The sequence below is a fragment of the Saccopteryx bilineata genome, chromosome 10, assembly GCF_036850765.1.
Source record: "Saccopteryx bilineata isolate mSacBil1 chromosome 10, mSacBil1_pri_phased_curated, whole genome shotgun sequence".
NCBI classification, from domain to species: Eukaryota; Metazoa; Chordata; class Mammalia; order Chiroptera; family Emballonuridae; genus Saccopteryx; species Saccopteryx bilineata.
The window spans coordinates 6,929,988-6,943,752 of NC_089499.1; the positions used below are offsets into that span (position 1 = coordinate 6,929,988).

The 13,765-nt window shown below is 58.5% G+C and overlaps 1 protein-coding gene across 1 annotated transcript in view; it reads left to right on the forward strand.

Moving 5' to 3' along the window:
* CELSR3 (cadherin EGF LAG seven-pass G-type receptor 3) overlaps positions 1–13,765 on the forward strand; it is a 40,655-nt gene that overhangs the window by 6,032 nt on the left and 20,858 nt on the right. The window contains 26 exon segments of the mRNA XM_066245473.1: positions 694–1,344; positions 1,786–2,011; positions 2,297–2,412; positions 2,718–2,806; positions 2,914–3,071; positions 3,488–3,651; positions 3,888–4,013; positions 4,104–4,273; positions 4,720–4,905; positions 5,501–5,617; positions 5,983–6,154; positions 6,317–6,458; positions 6,558–6,678; positions 6,940–7,123; positions 7,425–7,526; positions 7,756–7,770; positions 8,931–9,025; positions 9,247–9,456; positions 9,692–9,887; positions 10,121–10,276; positions 10,661–10,835; positions 12,256–12,423; positions 12,649–12,775; positions 12,863–13,069; positions 13,305–13,479; positions 13,633–13,745. Coding sequence (XP_066101570.1) covers positions 694–1,344; positions 1,786–2,011; positions 2,297–2,412; positions 2,718–2,806; positions 2,914–3,071; positions 3,488–3,651; positions 3,888–4,013; positions 4,104–4,273; positions 4,720–4,905; positions 5,501–5,617; positions 5,983–6,154; positions 6,317–6,458; positions 6,558–6,678; positions 6,940–7,123; positions 7,425–7,526; positions 7,756–7,770; positions 8,931–9,025; positions 9,247–9,456; positions 9,692–9,887; positions 10,121–10,276; positions 10,661–10,835; positions 12,256–12,423; positions 12,649–12,775; positions 12,863–13,069; positions 13,305–13,479; positions 13,633–13,745 — 4,361 coding nt within the window.

A 13,765-nucleotide genomic window follows, 5' to 3' on the forward strand; every position in this document is an offset into this window, starting at 1 on the left:
AGCTTGCTGACACAGGTAAGGGGTGGGGCCTTACCCCTTACCTGTGACAGCTGAAAGAATGCTGAAAGCAAGGGAAGTCAGGGTGCAAGACCCTCCTAGTGAGAGGTCACTGACCTGGGAGAATGGGATTAAGTGGTCACAGGGCCAGTGCCCCTTCTAGTGCCATGGGAAAATAGTTTGCTGACCAAAGATAGGGGATGAGGGATCCCTGACCTAGAACCCTCTTTGTTTTGGGGGGTGATGTTTTGCTGGTTCTGCAATGCTGAGAAATGGGGGAGGACGGGTGGTCAGTGGTCCCGGCTCCTCTTTGTGTCCAGAGTGGCGGCGGCCTGCTGACTATAATAAGTTGGGGAAGAGTGAGTTATTGACCACTTAGGGCCTCTTCTAGTGTTCTGTTGTAGGAATAGCTTGCTGACCCCTGGGCACTGGGGGTGGAGGTGAGGGTGAGGTTGCTGGCTGATTGCTGGTTCAGGCTCTTCCTTGTGTTGGAGGGAAGAGGAAGCAGAAACTGTTGACACTTTGACCCTGGGAGTGCTGGTGGTCACAAGCCCCAGACCTCCTTGTCTCCTGGCAGGATCACCTTGCTGACTCAGGTGGTAGGGGCCCAGGGAAGTCACTGGCCCCAGCACTCTTGTGTCCCGGGTAGGGGCAGCCGCTGATCCCGCACTCACACTGCCCCACCCTTACCGGCAGATGGGCTGCACAGCGTGACGGCACAGTGTGTGCTGCGTGTGGTCATTATCACAGAAGAGTTGCTGGCCAACAGCCTGACCGTGCGCCTGGAGAACATGTGGCAGGAGCGCTTCCTGTCACCGCTGTTGGGCCATTTTTTGGAAGGCGTGGCCGCAGTGCTTGCCACGCCAGCGGAGGATGTCTTCATCTTCAACATCCAGAACGACACGGACGTGGGGGGCACTGTGCTTAATGTGAGCTTCTCAGCGCTGGCCCCACGTGGGGCTGGGGGCGGCCGTGCAGGCCCCTGGTTCAGCTCCGAGGAGCTGCAGGAGCAACTGTACGTGCGCCGCGCGGCCCTTGCAGCCCGTTCCCTTCTGGACGTGCTGCCCTTTGATGACAACGTGTGCCTGCGTGAGCCCTGTGAGAACTACATGAAGTGTGTGTCGGTGTTGCGCTTCGACTCATCCGCGCCCTTCCTGGCTTCAGCCTCCACGCTCTTCCGACCCATCCAGCCCATCGCAGGCCTTCGCTGCCGCTGCCCGTCCGGCTTTACGGGAGACTTCTGCGAGACCGAGCTCGACCTCTGCTACTCCAACCCCTGCCGCAATGGCGGCGCCTGCGCGCGGCGTGAGGGTGGCTACACGTGCGTCTGCCGCCCACGCTTTACAGGTGCGCGGGCGTGGAGCTGGCGGTGGGCCAGAGGCGGGGGCACCTCAGGCAAAACTTTAGGGTGGAACCGCTTTGCAAATGAGGACTGGGGTCACTCGAACTAACTCCAGGTGGGTTGGGAGCGGTGAGACCAGAAGCTGTAGAGCCTGGCCCTGAGAAAGCCTAGGGCCACCAAGGACTAAAGGCCTTAGTCCTGGCTGAAGCTGTGAAGGTGGTGTGGCCGAGCACAGAGGCGGGCTGGTCTGTTGTAGTGGACCCGGAGGGACCAGCTGGGGGCGTGGCAAGAGCCTGCGTGGGCGGGGCCAGACCGAATGGGGCGTGTCCACAGGGAGGTAGACCTAGCGAAAGTGTTGAAACCCGCTTGGGAGCACTTAACCTTGGCGGTGGGCGGGGACACGTCCCGTGGTCGTGACCGCCTCTAATCATGGCTTGACCCTCTAGGAGAAGACTGCGAGCTGGACACGGAGGCCGGACGCTGCGTGCCTGGCGTCTGCCGCAACGGGGGCACCTGTGCGAATGGGCCCGACGGCGGCTTCCGCTGCCATTGCCCGGCGGGCGGCGCTTTCGAGGGTCCACGCTGCGAGGTGTCCGCTCGCTCCTTCCCGCCCAGTTCGTTTGTCATGTTCCGCGGCCTGCGGCAGCGCTTCCACCTCACGCTGTCCCTCTCGTAGGTGCCCGCCCCAAATCTCTGCGCGCCTCCACGCAGTCCCTGCTACCTACACGACCCAATCCTGACGGCCACAGGTCCCCGGCCCCTCCCTAACATCCACTCCAGGGGTCCCAGCCGCTCTGCTCCTGACTTAACTGTAGTACTCTGGCCTCACCAGTCCCACCCTCTTATCACTTCCTCTTTTACCCCAACCTGGGTTCGCTCCCCCACCAACCTTGTCACAGGGGTGGTGGTTGTGAGGAGGTGCCTGGCTTGTGACCCTCCCTGCCCACCCGCACCCAGGTTTGCAACAGTGCAGCCAAGTGGGCTCCTCTTCTACAATGGGCGCCTGAATGAGAAGCATGACTTCCTGGCCTTGGAACTCGTGGCCGGGCAAGTGCGGCTCACATACTCCACAGGTGAGTGTCACAAGGATGTGTGTGAGTGAGATGGGTGCGGTGCAAGCCCTGAGTCCCCTCAGGTTTGTCTCTCTGCACACCTGAGCATACACTTTCATGCCAGGCAGACGTCTGATTCCTGTGGGAAAGTCCATGCTTCTCATGTCCTAAGGCACCGTGGTCTAACCAGGGTGGTTACGTGTGTGTGTGTGTGTGTGTGTGTGGTCTGATGCATCCAAGGTCACACTGGGAGTAGCCATGCCTACATGACTTTTGGGGATGAACTTAGTAGCTCCAGACAACCCTCCACACACATCCCCCAATAGGTGAGTCCAACACGGTGGTCAGCCCCACAGTTCCAGGGGGCCTGAGTGACGGGCAGTGGCACACAGTGCATCTGAGATACTACAACAAGGTGGGCACCACCCTTGGTCTGGGAGTGTGGGGGGAGCTGGGATGCCAGGTTCTGCCTCTCAGGGGTTACCCTGGGGATCCTGTTGAGTGCTGTGCCTGGGTCTCTAGCCCCGGACAGATGCCCTGGGGGGTGCTCAGGGTCCCTCCAAGGACAAGGTGGCTGTGCTCAGCGTGGATGACTGCAATGTGGCCGTGGCTCTGCAGTTTGGTGCTGAGATTGGAAACTACTCATGTGCAGCTGCTGGCATGCAAACAAGCTCTAAGAAGTGAGGCCCCCAACCCTGATCCCAGTGTCCTCTGTTTGCCAAAGCCCACCTCAACCCTTCACATACCTGACTTCTCACTGCCCCTGCCAGACTCCCCATCCTTCCCCAAACCCACGAGGACCCTGAAAGCCCACCTCACCTTCACTTCTCTATCCACTGCCCCAGACACCCCATGCCTCACTTTTCATACTAATCCTCAACCCCAGCTCTTCCCCCTTTCCCCAGACCCTCTGCCCATCATGAGTTCTCTGCATCCCCAACGGAAGTAATGCCCCCCTGCCGCCCTAGCCTGGTCTTACCCTCCCTCCTCAATCAGCTTAACCCTCTGAGTCCTACCCCTTCCACTTCCTATGGCCCCCAGGAGAAACCCCACCCTGGCTCCAGTCCCATCAATGACCTGGACCCCTGACCCCCAGGTCCCTGGACCTAACAGGTCCTCTGCTCCTGGGGGGTGTCCCCAACCTCCCCGAGAACTTCCCCGTGTCCCACAAGGACTTTGTCGGCTGCATGCGGAATCTGCACATTGATGGCCGCCAAGTGGACATGGCGGCTTTTGTCGCAAACAACGGCACCATGGCAGGTAGGCCATGTCCTCATCATAGGGGGTGAAAGGGCTACATGGAGTGACTCCAAATCTGACCTCACCCACTCTCTCCTTTGATGGCAAGCACCATGCCATAGATTAGTCTTTCAGGCCGGCCGCCTACCAAGTCCACCCCTAGGAGAACATGAGGCTGAGATGAAGGCCACTTGTGGCCCCTCTGGACTCGGTGCCCCTTTTATGTCTCATGTTCTCCATGTTCCTTCCTCTCATAGGCTGCCAGGCCAAGCTCCACTTTTGTGATTCAAACCCGTGCAAGAACAGTGGCTTCTGCTCAGAGCGGTGGGGTGGCTTCAGCTGTGACTGTCCCGTGGGCTTTGGTGGCAAAGATTGTCGGCTCGGTGAGTGGGCAGCATGGGGCAGCAGGGGCCTGCAGGGTGAGTTCTGTTCCTGAAGCAGGGCCTGTGACCTTGGTCCTTTTATCTCCTCAGCCATGGCCCGTCCCCACTACTTCCACGGCAATGGCACTTTGAGGTGGGACTTTGGAAATGACGTGACTGTGTCTGTGCCGTGGTTCCTGGGGCTGGCATTTCGGACGCGGGCGACGCAGGGGGTCCTGATGCAAGTGCAGGCTGGGCCACACAGCACGCTCCTCTGTCAGGTGTGTCTGTCTTCCGGACCCCTCCCTGGACCTTTAGTTCTCAGTCGCTAATGCCACCAGCAACATTCCTATTGAGTTTGGCCTAGTCAGACAGCATACTTCTCTGGCAAGAGTACTGACCATATTGACCTTGCTCTGGACCCTGGGCCTTATCCCTGTTTCCAACCGTGATATCCTCTGCAGATGTAAGGCATCAGCATAGCTCTCTGTGCTAGCTGTACCACTCAGCAACAACCACCTCTGGTCCTGACCTTCGCCCCTTCACCTCACTTTCAGCAACATAGTGTCCCTGGGCACAGTGTGAAATGTGCCAGATATAGCTTTGCTCCTGTCGTTCTACCCTTCCATATTCTTGACCTCTGAGCCCCCTGATCTCACCTCCCAACACTCCCAGCCCCAGCCTGACTTGGAGCTCTGACCCCAGGTCTGTGCATCTCTATCCACAGCTGGATCGGGGGTTTCTGTCTGTGACAGTGACTAGGGGCTCAGGCCGTGCTGCCCACCTCCTCCTGGACCAGATGACTGTCAGTGATGGCCGGTGGCACGATATGCGGCTGGAGTTGCAGGAGGAGCCAGGTGGTCGGCGGGGCCACCATGTCCTCATGGTCTCACTGGACTTTAGCCTCTTCCAGGTCTGACCTATGACCCTGGCGTGGTCCATTCTCAGTCTTCCAACCATACCGCCTCATTTCATCCCCCCTCTAGCCCAGCTCCTCTCCCTCCCTCCCCTGCACATAGTCAGGTGTTTTCCCTGCAGTCCGCCTCCTCATATCCTGCTCTGAGCCCACCCTGACAGCCAGGCTGGTTCACCGCTAGGTTCTCATGTAAGGGAGACTACTCAGATTTCTGACTCGGTCTTGGGGCAGCCAGCACTTTGCCAAACTCCTGGAAACCCCTTCTGGTCTCTACCCCAATCTCCCCAGCTCAGAAGAAGGGGATTTCTGGGTCTGTTCTGGGTCCAGGAGAAAGGGCCATATCTGAGCCCAGCTCTTCCTGACATGGAATCTATCCTCCATGCTCCATATCTGAGCCCAGCTCTTCCTGACATGGAATCTATCCTCCATGCTCCGTCAGGTCCTCCATACTTGAGAGCAGCTCACTCCCAGACCATTCCCCTGGTACAGAGGGGCCGAGCGTGGTTGCGCAGGGTTAGGACACGGCCAGGACTGACCCTGTGGTAGGGCAGGGGTCCTCCCGCGTCCCCAGTGCTGATTGCTCCCTCCCCAGGACACCATGGCAGTGGGCAGTGAGCTACAGGGCCTGAAAGTGAAGCGACTCCATGTGGGAGGCCTGCCTCCCAGCAGTGAAGAGGAGCTTCCTCGAGGTCTGATTGGCTGTATCCAGGTGAGAGCCAGCATGAGGCATTAGGGTGAGTGTCAGAAGTCAGGGGGTCTTGGAAACTGAAAAGCTGCATTTACATGAGGGACAGTGGTGGGCTGTGGAGACCCAGAGCCGTCAGAGACAAGTCAGGCCTTCCTGTGCTGTTGGAGGTAAGACTCTAGTTCAGAATGGCAGCGACCTCGGAGGCCTGCATCAGGGAGAGCACAATGAGAGGCCCCATGGGCCTGAGTTGGGGATGTTGGGGTCAGAGTCTGGGGCTTTCAGGGAGACTGCATGTCAGGAGTCATCAGACGAGGTGGCTGGCTCTGCAGGACTTGGGGTTGAGGTGCTTTGACACAGGTCTCCCCTCTGGCTGGCTGTGTTTGTAGGGGGTATGGCTAGGCTCGACGCCTTCAGGGTCCCCAGCCCTGCATCCCCCCAGCCAGCGAGTGAACGTGGAACCTGGCTGTGTGGTGAACAACGCGTGTGCATCAGGGCCCTGCCCACCCCATGCTGACTGCCGAGACCTCTGGCAGACCTTTTCCTGCAGATGCTGGCCAGGTGGGGCCTGGGGGTGTGTGTGATCTGGGTGGCCACCTGGGGCTCACGATGAAGACTGGGGGACTTGGAGGGCCTGGAGGAGGAGGAGACCAAGAACGACAGGTGCCTGCCTCCTCCCATGCTCTGCACTCAGTGTCCTGAGCTTCCTGACCCACCCTGCAGGTTACTATGGTCCAGGCTGTGTGGATGCCTGCCTCTTGAACCCCTGTCAGAACCAGGGGTCATGCCGGCACCTCCCAGGAACCCCCCATGGCTATACCTGTGACTGTGTAGTTGGCTATTTCGGGCACCACTGTGAGCATAGGTAAGGGGCTAGGAGCTGAGATGACGGGAGGACCTGATGTGGGGTAAGGAAGGTCACTGTGATACTATGGAGGCACCTTACCGGTCTGTCCACCCCCAGGATGGACCAGCAGTGCCCGCGAGGCTGGTGGGGGAGCCCAACCTGCGGCCCATGCAACTGTGACGTTCGCAAGGGCTTTGACCCCAACTGCAACAAGACAAATGGGCAGTGTCACTGCAAGGTGTGCCTGGCCCTAGCTCTCTCCTAGCCATGATCTGTGATTCTTATCCAGCTTGTTGACCTCTGCCCCTGACTCAGGCCCTGCCCTGTGACCTAACTGCCATCCCTTGTCCTTAACATCTAACCCCTCCCTTAAGTTTCATTTGAGGCCTGACCTTTCTTCTGGCCTCTGAGCATTGTTCTCTCAGCCCTGTGTCCTTGAGTCTTCTCATTTCTCAAGCTCTGATCTCTGACCTCAGGCACCTGACCCATTCTCAAACAGGAGTTCCACTACCGGCCACAGGGCAGTGACTCGTGCCTCCCGTGTGACTGCTACCCTGTGGGCTCCACCTCCCGTTCCTGTGCACCACGCAGTGGGCAGTGCCCTTGTCGCCCAGGAGCCCTTGGCCGCCAGTGCAACAGCTGTGACAGTCCTTTCGCAGAGGTGACAGCCAGCGGCTGCCGAGGTGAGCAGGCTCCACCCAGCTTACACTGGTGACGGCTTACTGTCCGTCACCAAGTGTAGCATGTTTGGCTCCTTGGTTAGGGCCTCTGGGGGACTTCTCTGAGGAGACACCGACATCCAAGGACCCCTACATTTCCCCTTAGTACTTTGATAATCTGTCACTGAACCTAACAGGCCTACTCCTGTGAGGCCAACAGAGGAGTGTAGGAAGGTGGGCCTGGGCTGAGTGTGGAGGGACGTGGGTAGGGCTGTCAAGAGCCCCGGCCCCTGGCCATTTGGCTCAGTGCCTCCTTTCTCCCTAGTGCTCTATGATGCCTGCCCTAAGTCCCTAAGATCTGGAGTGTGGTGGCCCCAGACCAAGTTTGGCGTTTTGGCCTCAGTGCCCTGTCCTCGGGGGGCCCTGGGTGAGTGCCTGGTGGGGTAGATGCACTGTTGGGGGTGGGGGTGGGCCTGTCCTCTGACAGCTGGAGCTACCTCTTTTTCTGAGTTGGGTGGCCTTGTTCCTGCCTGAGGTTTCCCCAAGAGGTGGGAGTGGGGTAAGGGTCCATGTGGGCCCCTCAAGACCTCCTAGGGGTTCTGGGGTTTCTCCCCACCTCACTGAGCCTCCATCTGTTTCTGTTGGCTTCTGGGCAGGATTGCGGGGTGCAGGTAAGGGGTACGTGTTTGCTGAGGTGCGCTGCTTCCTCCCACTGCCAGAGCTTTTGCAGATCCCTCCTGCTGCCTGAAGTCCCTGCAGACCCCTCCCCACTGCCTGAGCTCTCTCAAAGCGACTCCCAATTGCTTTAAGTCCCTAGAGGCCCCTTCCTGCTGTCTGAGGACCCCAGGGCCCCTTCTCTGATGCCCAAGGTCCTCAGAGAGCCCTCTACACTGCTTGAGGACCCTGGCAGTCCCTTCCCACTTACTGAGGTCCTTGCAGACACCTCCTTAGTTCCTGAGGTCCTGCAGGTATCTACCTACTGCTTCTTGAAAGACCGCCCTGCCTTTGAGGTTCCTACAGACTCCCACCCACTGCCTGAGGTCTCCCCAGACCCTCCCCTTTGCTTGAGGTGCCCGCGGTGGCTGGAGATTGTCTTTGTGTGCATGCTTGTGTGTGTGTGTCTTTTTGTGCCTGCACACGTGTCTGTGACTCTGTCTTGGGGGGAGAGGATTCTGTATTAAGGTTAGGGTCCCTCTTGCTGATGGCCACAATCTCCCTTATGGTCCAGGTCAGTTCTTATACAACCCCCACCTCAATCCCATAGACAGTGTAGAGATGGCAATAAACTCAGCACTGGGGCAGTTAAAACTTTTGTAGTTTGTTCACAAAGTACTCCTGGAGAATCTAGTCTGTGTCAGCATGTCTGTGTATGTGTATGAAAGAGCATTGTGTGGCTGTGTGCTTGTTCTGGTCCATGCATTTTTGTGTGTGAAGGTATGAGCATTGGTGTGTGTATTTGTGTACAGTTGTGTGTGTGCTTATGCTGGGCCACATGTCTGTGAACTTTTCCTAGTCTGTGTGTGTGTATGCGTGTGTGTGCGTGTGCGTGCGTGCATGCACAGCCATGGACACATGCACAGCCCTGCCCTTGTATTCACCTTTATAGTTTGGTGGTTCAAAATGGCCCACACGCCTTCAGGAATTGACTGACGTGCAGGTTGGGGCTGCCCGGGCTGGGAACTAGGGCTGCTTCATCCCAGGGTCTAGCCACAGATACCTAGTACTCTGGTCTTTGACTCAGAGCATCCCCCGAGATGGGAGAGGGTGCTGTGGTCACCTTCTCAGGAAGATAGCCAGGCCCCAAGCCTGACCAGGGCTTGCCTGCCTCCAGGTGCTGCTGTGCGGCTATGTGATGAGGACCAGGGTTGGCTGGAGCCCGACCTCTTCAACTGTACCTCCCCTGCCTTTCGAGAACTCAATCTGCTGGTGAGACTGCCCAGACCATGCCCTGCACTCAAGACCTGCCTGGCCCTGATCCCAGCCCCGGCCTCAACTTTCCCAGGCCTGTGGTAGGCCCCAGACATCGTGCCCCAGCCCTTGACCTGGGCATTTCCTGCTTGCCCTTTATTCTGGCCAAACCCTCCCTCTGAGGCTTTTGAGAAAGGCCTAAGGGACCACAGTGACCACCCCCATCTTTGTCCTGGCAGTTGGATGGCCTAGAGCTGAATAAGACAGCACTGGATACCATGGAGGCCAAGAAGCTGGCTCAGAGACTGCGGGAGGTGACAGGCCACACTGACCACTACTTTAGCCAAGATGTTCGAGTCACTGCCCGCCTGCTGGCCCACCTGTTGGCTTTTGAGAGTCACCAGCAGGGCTTCGGGCTGACAGCCACACAGGACGCCCACTTCAATGAGGTGAGGCTGTGCCCCGTGCTCTCTCAAGGACCCTGGTCCCTGAGCCGCAATCCCCTGCTCAGGACCCTCCTGGCCCCTGGGAAGTAAATGCCCTGGGCTCTCCATCTTCCCCAGTTCTCCCCAGACCCTCCCCTGCCTTCTGGGGCCCCTGTGCACCTGGCCAGACCTCTCGGGCCTGCCCTGCCCCTTCATACAGCCTCACCTGGCTGAGCCCACTGTCCTCCCCTCTTCTCAGAATCTGCTGTGGGCAGGCTCTGCACTGCTTGCTCCGGAGACTGGGGACTTGTGGGCAGCACTGGGACAGCGGGCCCCCAGGGACTTCCCCGGCAGCGCAGGGCTGGTGCAGCATCTGGAAGAGTATGCAGCCACTCTCGCCAAGAATATGGAACTCACATACCTGAATCCTGTGGGGCTGGTGACGCCCAACATCAGTATGTGGCGGGTGGGGTGGGGCGGGGCTCCGCAAAAGGGACAGGATCTGGAGGTCTGAGGGCTGGGGTATGGCTGTCAACATCGGTGGCAGGAGTCAGGGCTGCCACCTCAGAGCTTTGCAGGGACAGGCTCTGCGTCAGTAGCAAGGAGGCTGGGGGGGGGTAGGAGCGAGTGGGACCCTCAGCACGTGGAGGAGATCCTGGATGGTCTCACCCTTCTTTCTCCTGGACAGTGCTCAGCATTGACCGCATGGAGCATCCCAGTCCGTCCAGGGGGACCCGTCGCTACCCTCGTTACCACAGCAACCTGTTCCGAGGCCAGGATGCCTGGGACCCTCACACCCATGTGCTCCTGCCTTCACAGTCCTCACGGCTGTCCCCGCAAGAAGGTAGGAGACCTTGGGCGATCGCGGGGGCAAGTCTTGCTGCCCAGCACTCCCCACACCCACTCCAGATGCTCCCCTTGCCGGAACCCGTGTAAGACTGTCCCTTGTCAGTCCTCCACCACATACCTGGCCACCACACACCTGGCCACCGCACTTGCTCACCTCACCAGACCCTTTCCCTCACCCCAGCTGACCTTCCCAGGCCTGATACCCAGGATTTAGCCCTGGGAGCCCTGTTCCCTTTTTGGGCCCCTGCTGCGCCCTTCCTCAGTTCTGGACCTGCAGGAAAGGGATTCCCATGCTTGATGCTGGGTTGGGTTCAGAGCTGGGTGTGTGGGTGCTCAGGGTCAGAGGTCACCAGCAGTGGCTCCTCCCCCTCCCCAGCAGGTCTGCCCACAAGTAGCAGTAGCACGGACAACTCCACCACCTCAAGTGTGGCCCCCCCTCCAGCCCCCCGGGAGCCGGAGCCCGAGCCTGGGATCTCCATTGTCATCCTCCTCATCTACCGCACCTTAGGGGGGCTGCTCCCTGCCCAGTTCCAGGCAGAGCGCCGGGGCGCCAGGTACATGGGTGGAGTTATCCCAGGCCCTCACCCTGAGCTTCCTGTGTGCTTCTACCCAGCCTAGCCCCCCACTTTTGGTAGGCAAATGAGCAGCTTCTCATCTCTCTCCCTTCCTGTCTGTCTTTCCCTATCTGTCCCTTTCTCTGTCTCATTTAAAAAAAAATAGGTATGGTTGCCCTGGCTGGGTAGCTCAGTTGGTTAGAGCATCATCCCAATATGCCAAGATTGCAGGTTTGACCCCTAGTCAGGGCACATACAAGAATCAACCAGTGAATGCAAAAATAAGTAGAAAAACAGATTGACGTTTCTTTCTTTTTCTCTCTCTCTTCTTCTCTCTCTTTTCCTCTCTCTCTCTAAGACCAACAAATTAAAAGAAAAAGAAGAGGTATGGGAACTAAGCACAGACAGGCGAACTGCTGGGCGTCAGGGGTGGGGGCAGGGCAGGCGGTTTGAGGCAAATAGTCTGGAGCTGCTCGGGCCTCAGACCCTAGTGTGGGATGTGGGTCTGAGCCCCACTGCCCACATGACACCTCAGCTAGGCCATGGACCCCTGTTATTTATAATTATTTTTATTTATTTTATTTTATTTTTTTACAGAGACAGAGAGAGTGTCAGAGTGAGGGATAGACAGGGACAGACAGACAGGAACGGAGAGATGAGAAGCATCAATCATTAGTTTTTCGTTGCACATTGCGACACCTTAGTTGTTCATTGATTGCTTTCTCATATGTGCCTTGACCGCGAGCCTTCAGCAGACCGAATAACCCCTTGCTTGAGCCAGCGACCTTGGGTCCAAGCTGGTGAGCCTTTGCTCAAACCAGATGAGCCCACACTCAAGCTGGTGACCGTGGGGTCTCGAACCTGGGTCTTCTGCATCTCAGTCTGACGCTCTATCCACTGCGCTACTGCCTGGTCAGGCGACCCCTGGTTATTTATTTATTTATTTGTTTAGCGAGAAAGGGGGGGAGGAGAGGTGAGAAGTATCAACTCATAGTTGCAGCACCTTAGTTGTTCATTGATTGCTTCCTTATATGTGCCATGACCAGGGGGCTCCTTATGAGCCAGTGACCCCTTGCTCAAGCCAGCGAACTTGGGTTCAAACCAGCAACCATGGGATCCTGTCATCTCATGCTTAAGCCGATGAGCCCGCACTCAAGCTGATGACCTTGAGGTTTCGAACCTGGGTCCTCAGTGTCCCAGGTCAATGCTCTACCAACTGCACCACTACCGGTCAGGCATGGACCCCTGGTCTTGAAGCAGCCCAGCAGAGGCTGAAGGGGTGGGTTCTTAGAAAGAGCATCCACTCAGGGGCGTTCCAGACTGTGGCTCATCCACAGTGAAGGGCATAAAGACAGTGAGGTAGGCATTTGGAGCGTGGGGAAGTCTGCAGTGTTCATGCCTAAGTGGGGTGTCTCCTCAGGCTTCCCCAGAACCCTGTTATGAACTCACCGGTGGTCAGCGTGGCTGTGTTCCATGGACGCAACTTCCTAAGGGGTGTCCTGGAGTCCCCAATCAGCCTCGAGTTCCGCTTGCTGCAGACGGCAAATCGGAGCAAGGCGATCTGTGTGCAATGGGACCCACCTGGCCCGTGAGGACCTCCACTCTGGAAACCCTTGGTCCCCTATTGGTCCCTGGGAAGCCCAGCCTGTCCCTGGGGTCCCCACTAATGTCCCTGTGCACCTAGCCCTATGAGGAATGCTGTTCCCCAACTGCAGACACCCTCGGCCCCTCTCTCCATCTCTCACAAACCCCCCACCTGGTGACGGGGCACTCCTCAAAGTAAATGGTAGGTCTAACTGCCCTGTGGCCACAGGGCGGACCAGCATGGCATGTGGACAGCACGGGACTGTGAGCTGGTGCACAGGAACGGGTCCCACGCACGGTGTCGCTGCAGCCGGACAGGCACCTTTGGGGTCCTCATGGATGCCTCCCCTCGTGAGGTGGGGCTGTGTTCAGGGTCCCAAGGAAGTGGGAAGGTCAAAGGGCAGGGGTGCCCAACACCCCAACGACCACCCCTGTCCCCACAGCGGCTAGAGGGCGACCTGGAGCTGCTGGCTGTGTTCACCCACGTGGTCGTGGCCCTGTCTGTGGCTGCCCTGCTGCTGACTACGGCCGTCCTGCTGAGCCTGCGTAGCCTTAAGTCCAACATGCGTGGGATCCACGCCAACGTGGCGGCGGCCCTAGGGGTGGCAGAGCTCCTCTTCTTGCTGGGGATCCACAGGACCCAAAACCAGGTGCAGGATCAGGATCAGGGGACCTGTACCCTGATGACCTCAGCTAGTCCAAGAAGGCCTAGGGCCAGAGCTCAGAGTCAGAGAGAGATCAGGGATGCTCCTGCTGGGGCAGGGTTTGTGGCAAGGTGCTGAGTAAGGTGCTGTGGGTTAGGGGTCAGAGGGGGCAGCAGGTGTCTGGGGTGGGCTGAAGGCAGGTGCGGCAGGAGAGGCCCTGACACCCTCACCCTGCCTGCAGCTGGTGTGCACTGCGGTCGCCATCCTCCTGCACTACTTCTTCCTCGGCACCTTCGCGTGGCTACTTGTGCAGGGGCTGCACCTCTACCGCATGCAGGTCGAGCCGCGCAATGTGGACCGTGGTGCCATGCGCTTCTACCATGCCCTGGGCTGGGGCGTGCCCGCTGTGCTGCTGGGTGAGGGCCCTGCCCCCAGCCTCAGCCCTGCATGCCTTCTGGCCCAGGAGGAGCCTGCTCTGCTCTCTCTGGCTTCCCTCTGGATGGGAGGGCCTCAGCAGCTCGAAAACACACCCCTTCCATCTTGCTCCTTCCCGCTCCCAACACCCCTAGGCCTTGCTGTTGGCTTGGATCCTGAGGGCTATGGGAACCCTGAATTCTGCTGGATCTCAGTCCATGAACCCCTCATCTGGAGCTTTGCAGGCCCTGTTGTCCTTGTCATTGTGGTGAGTGCCCTGTGCTCAGT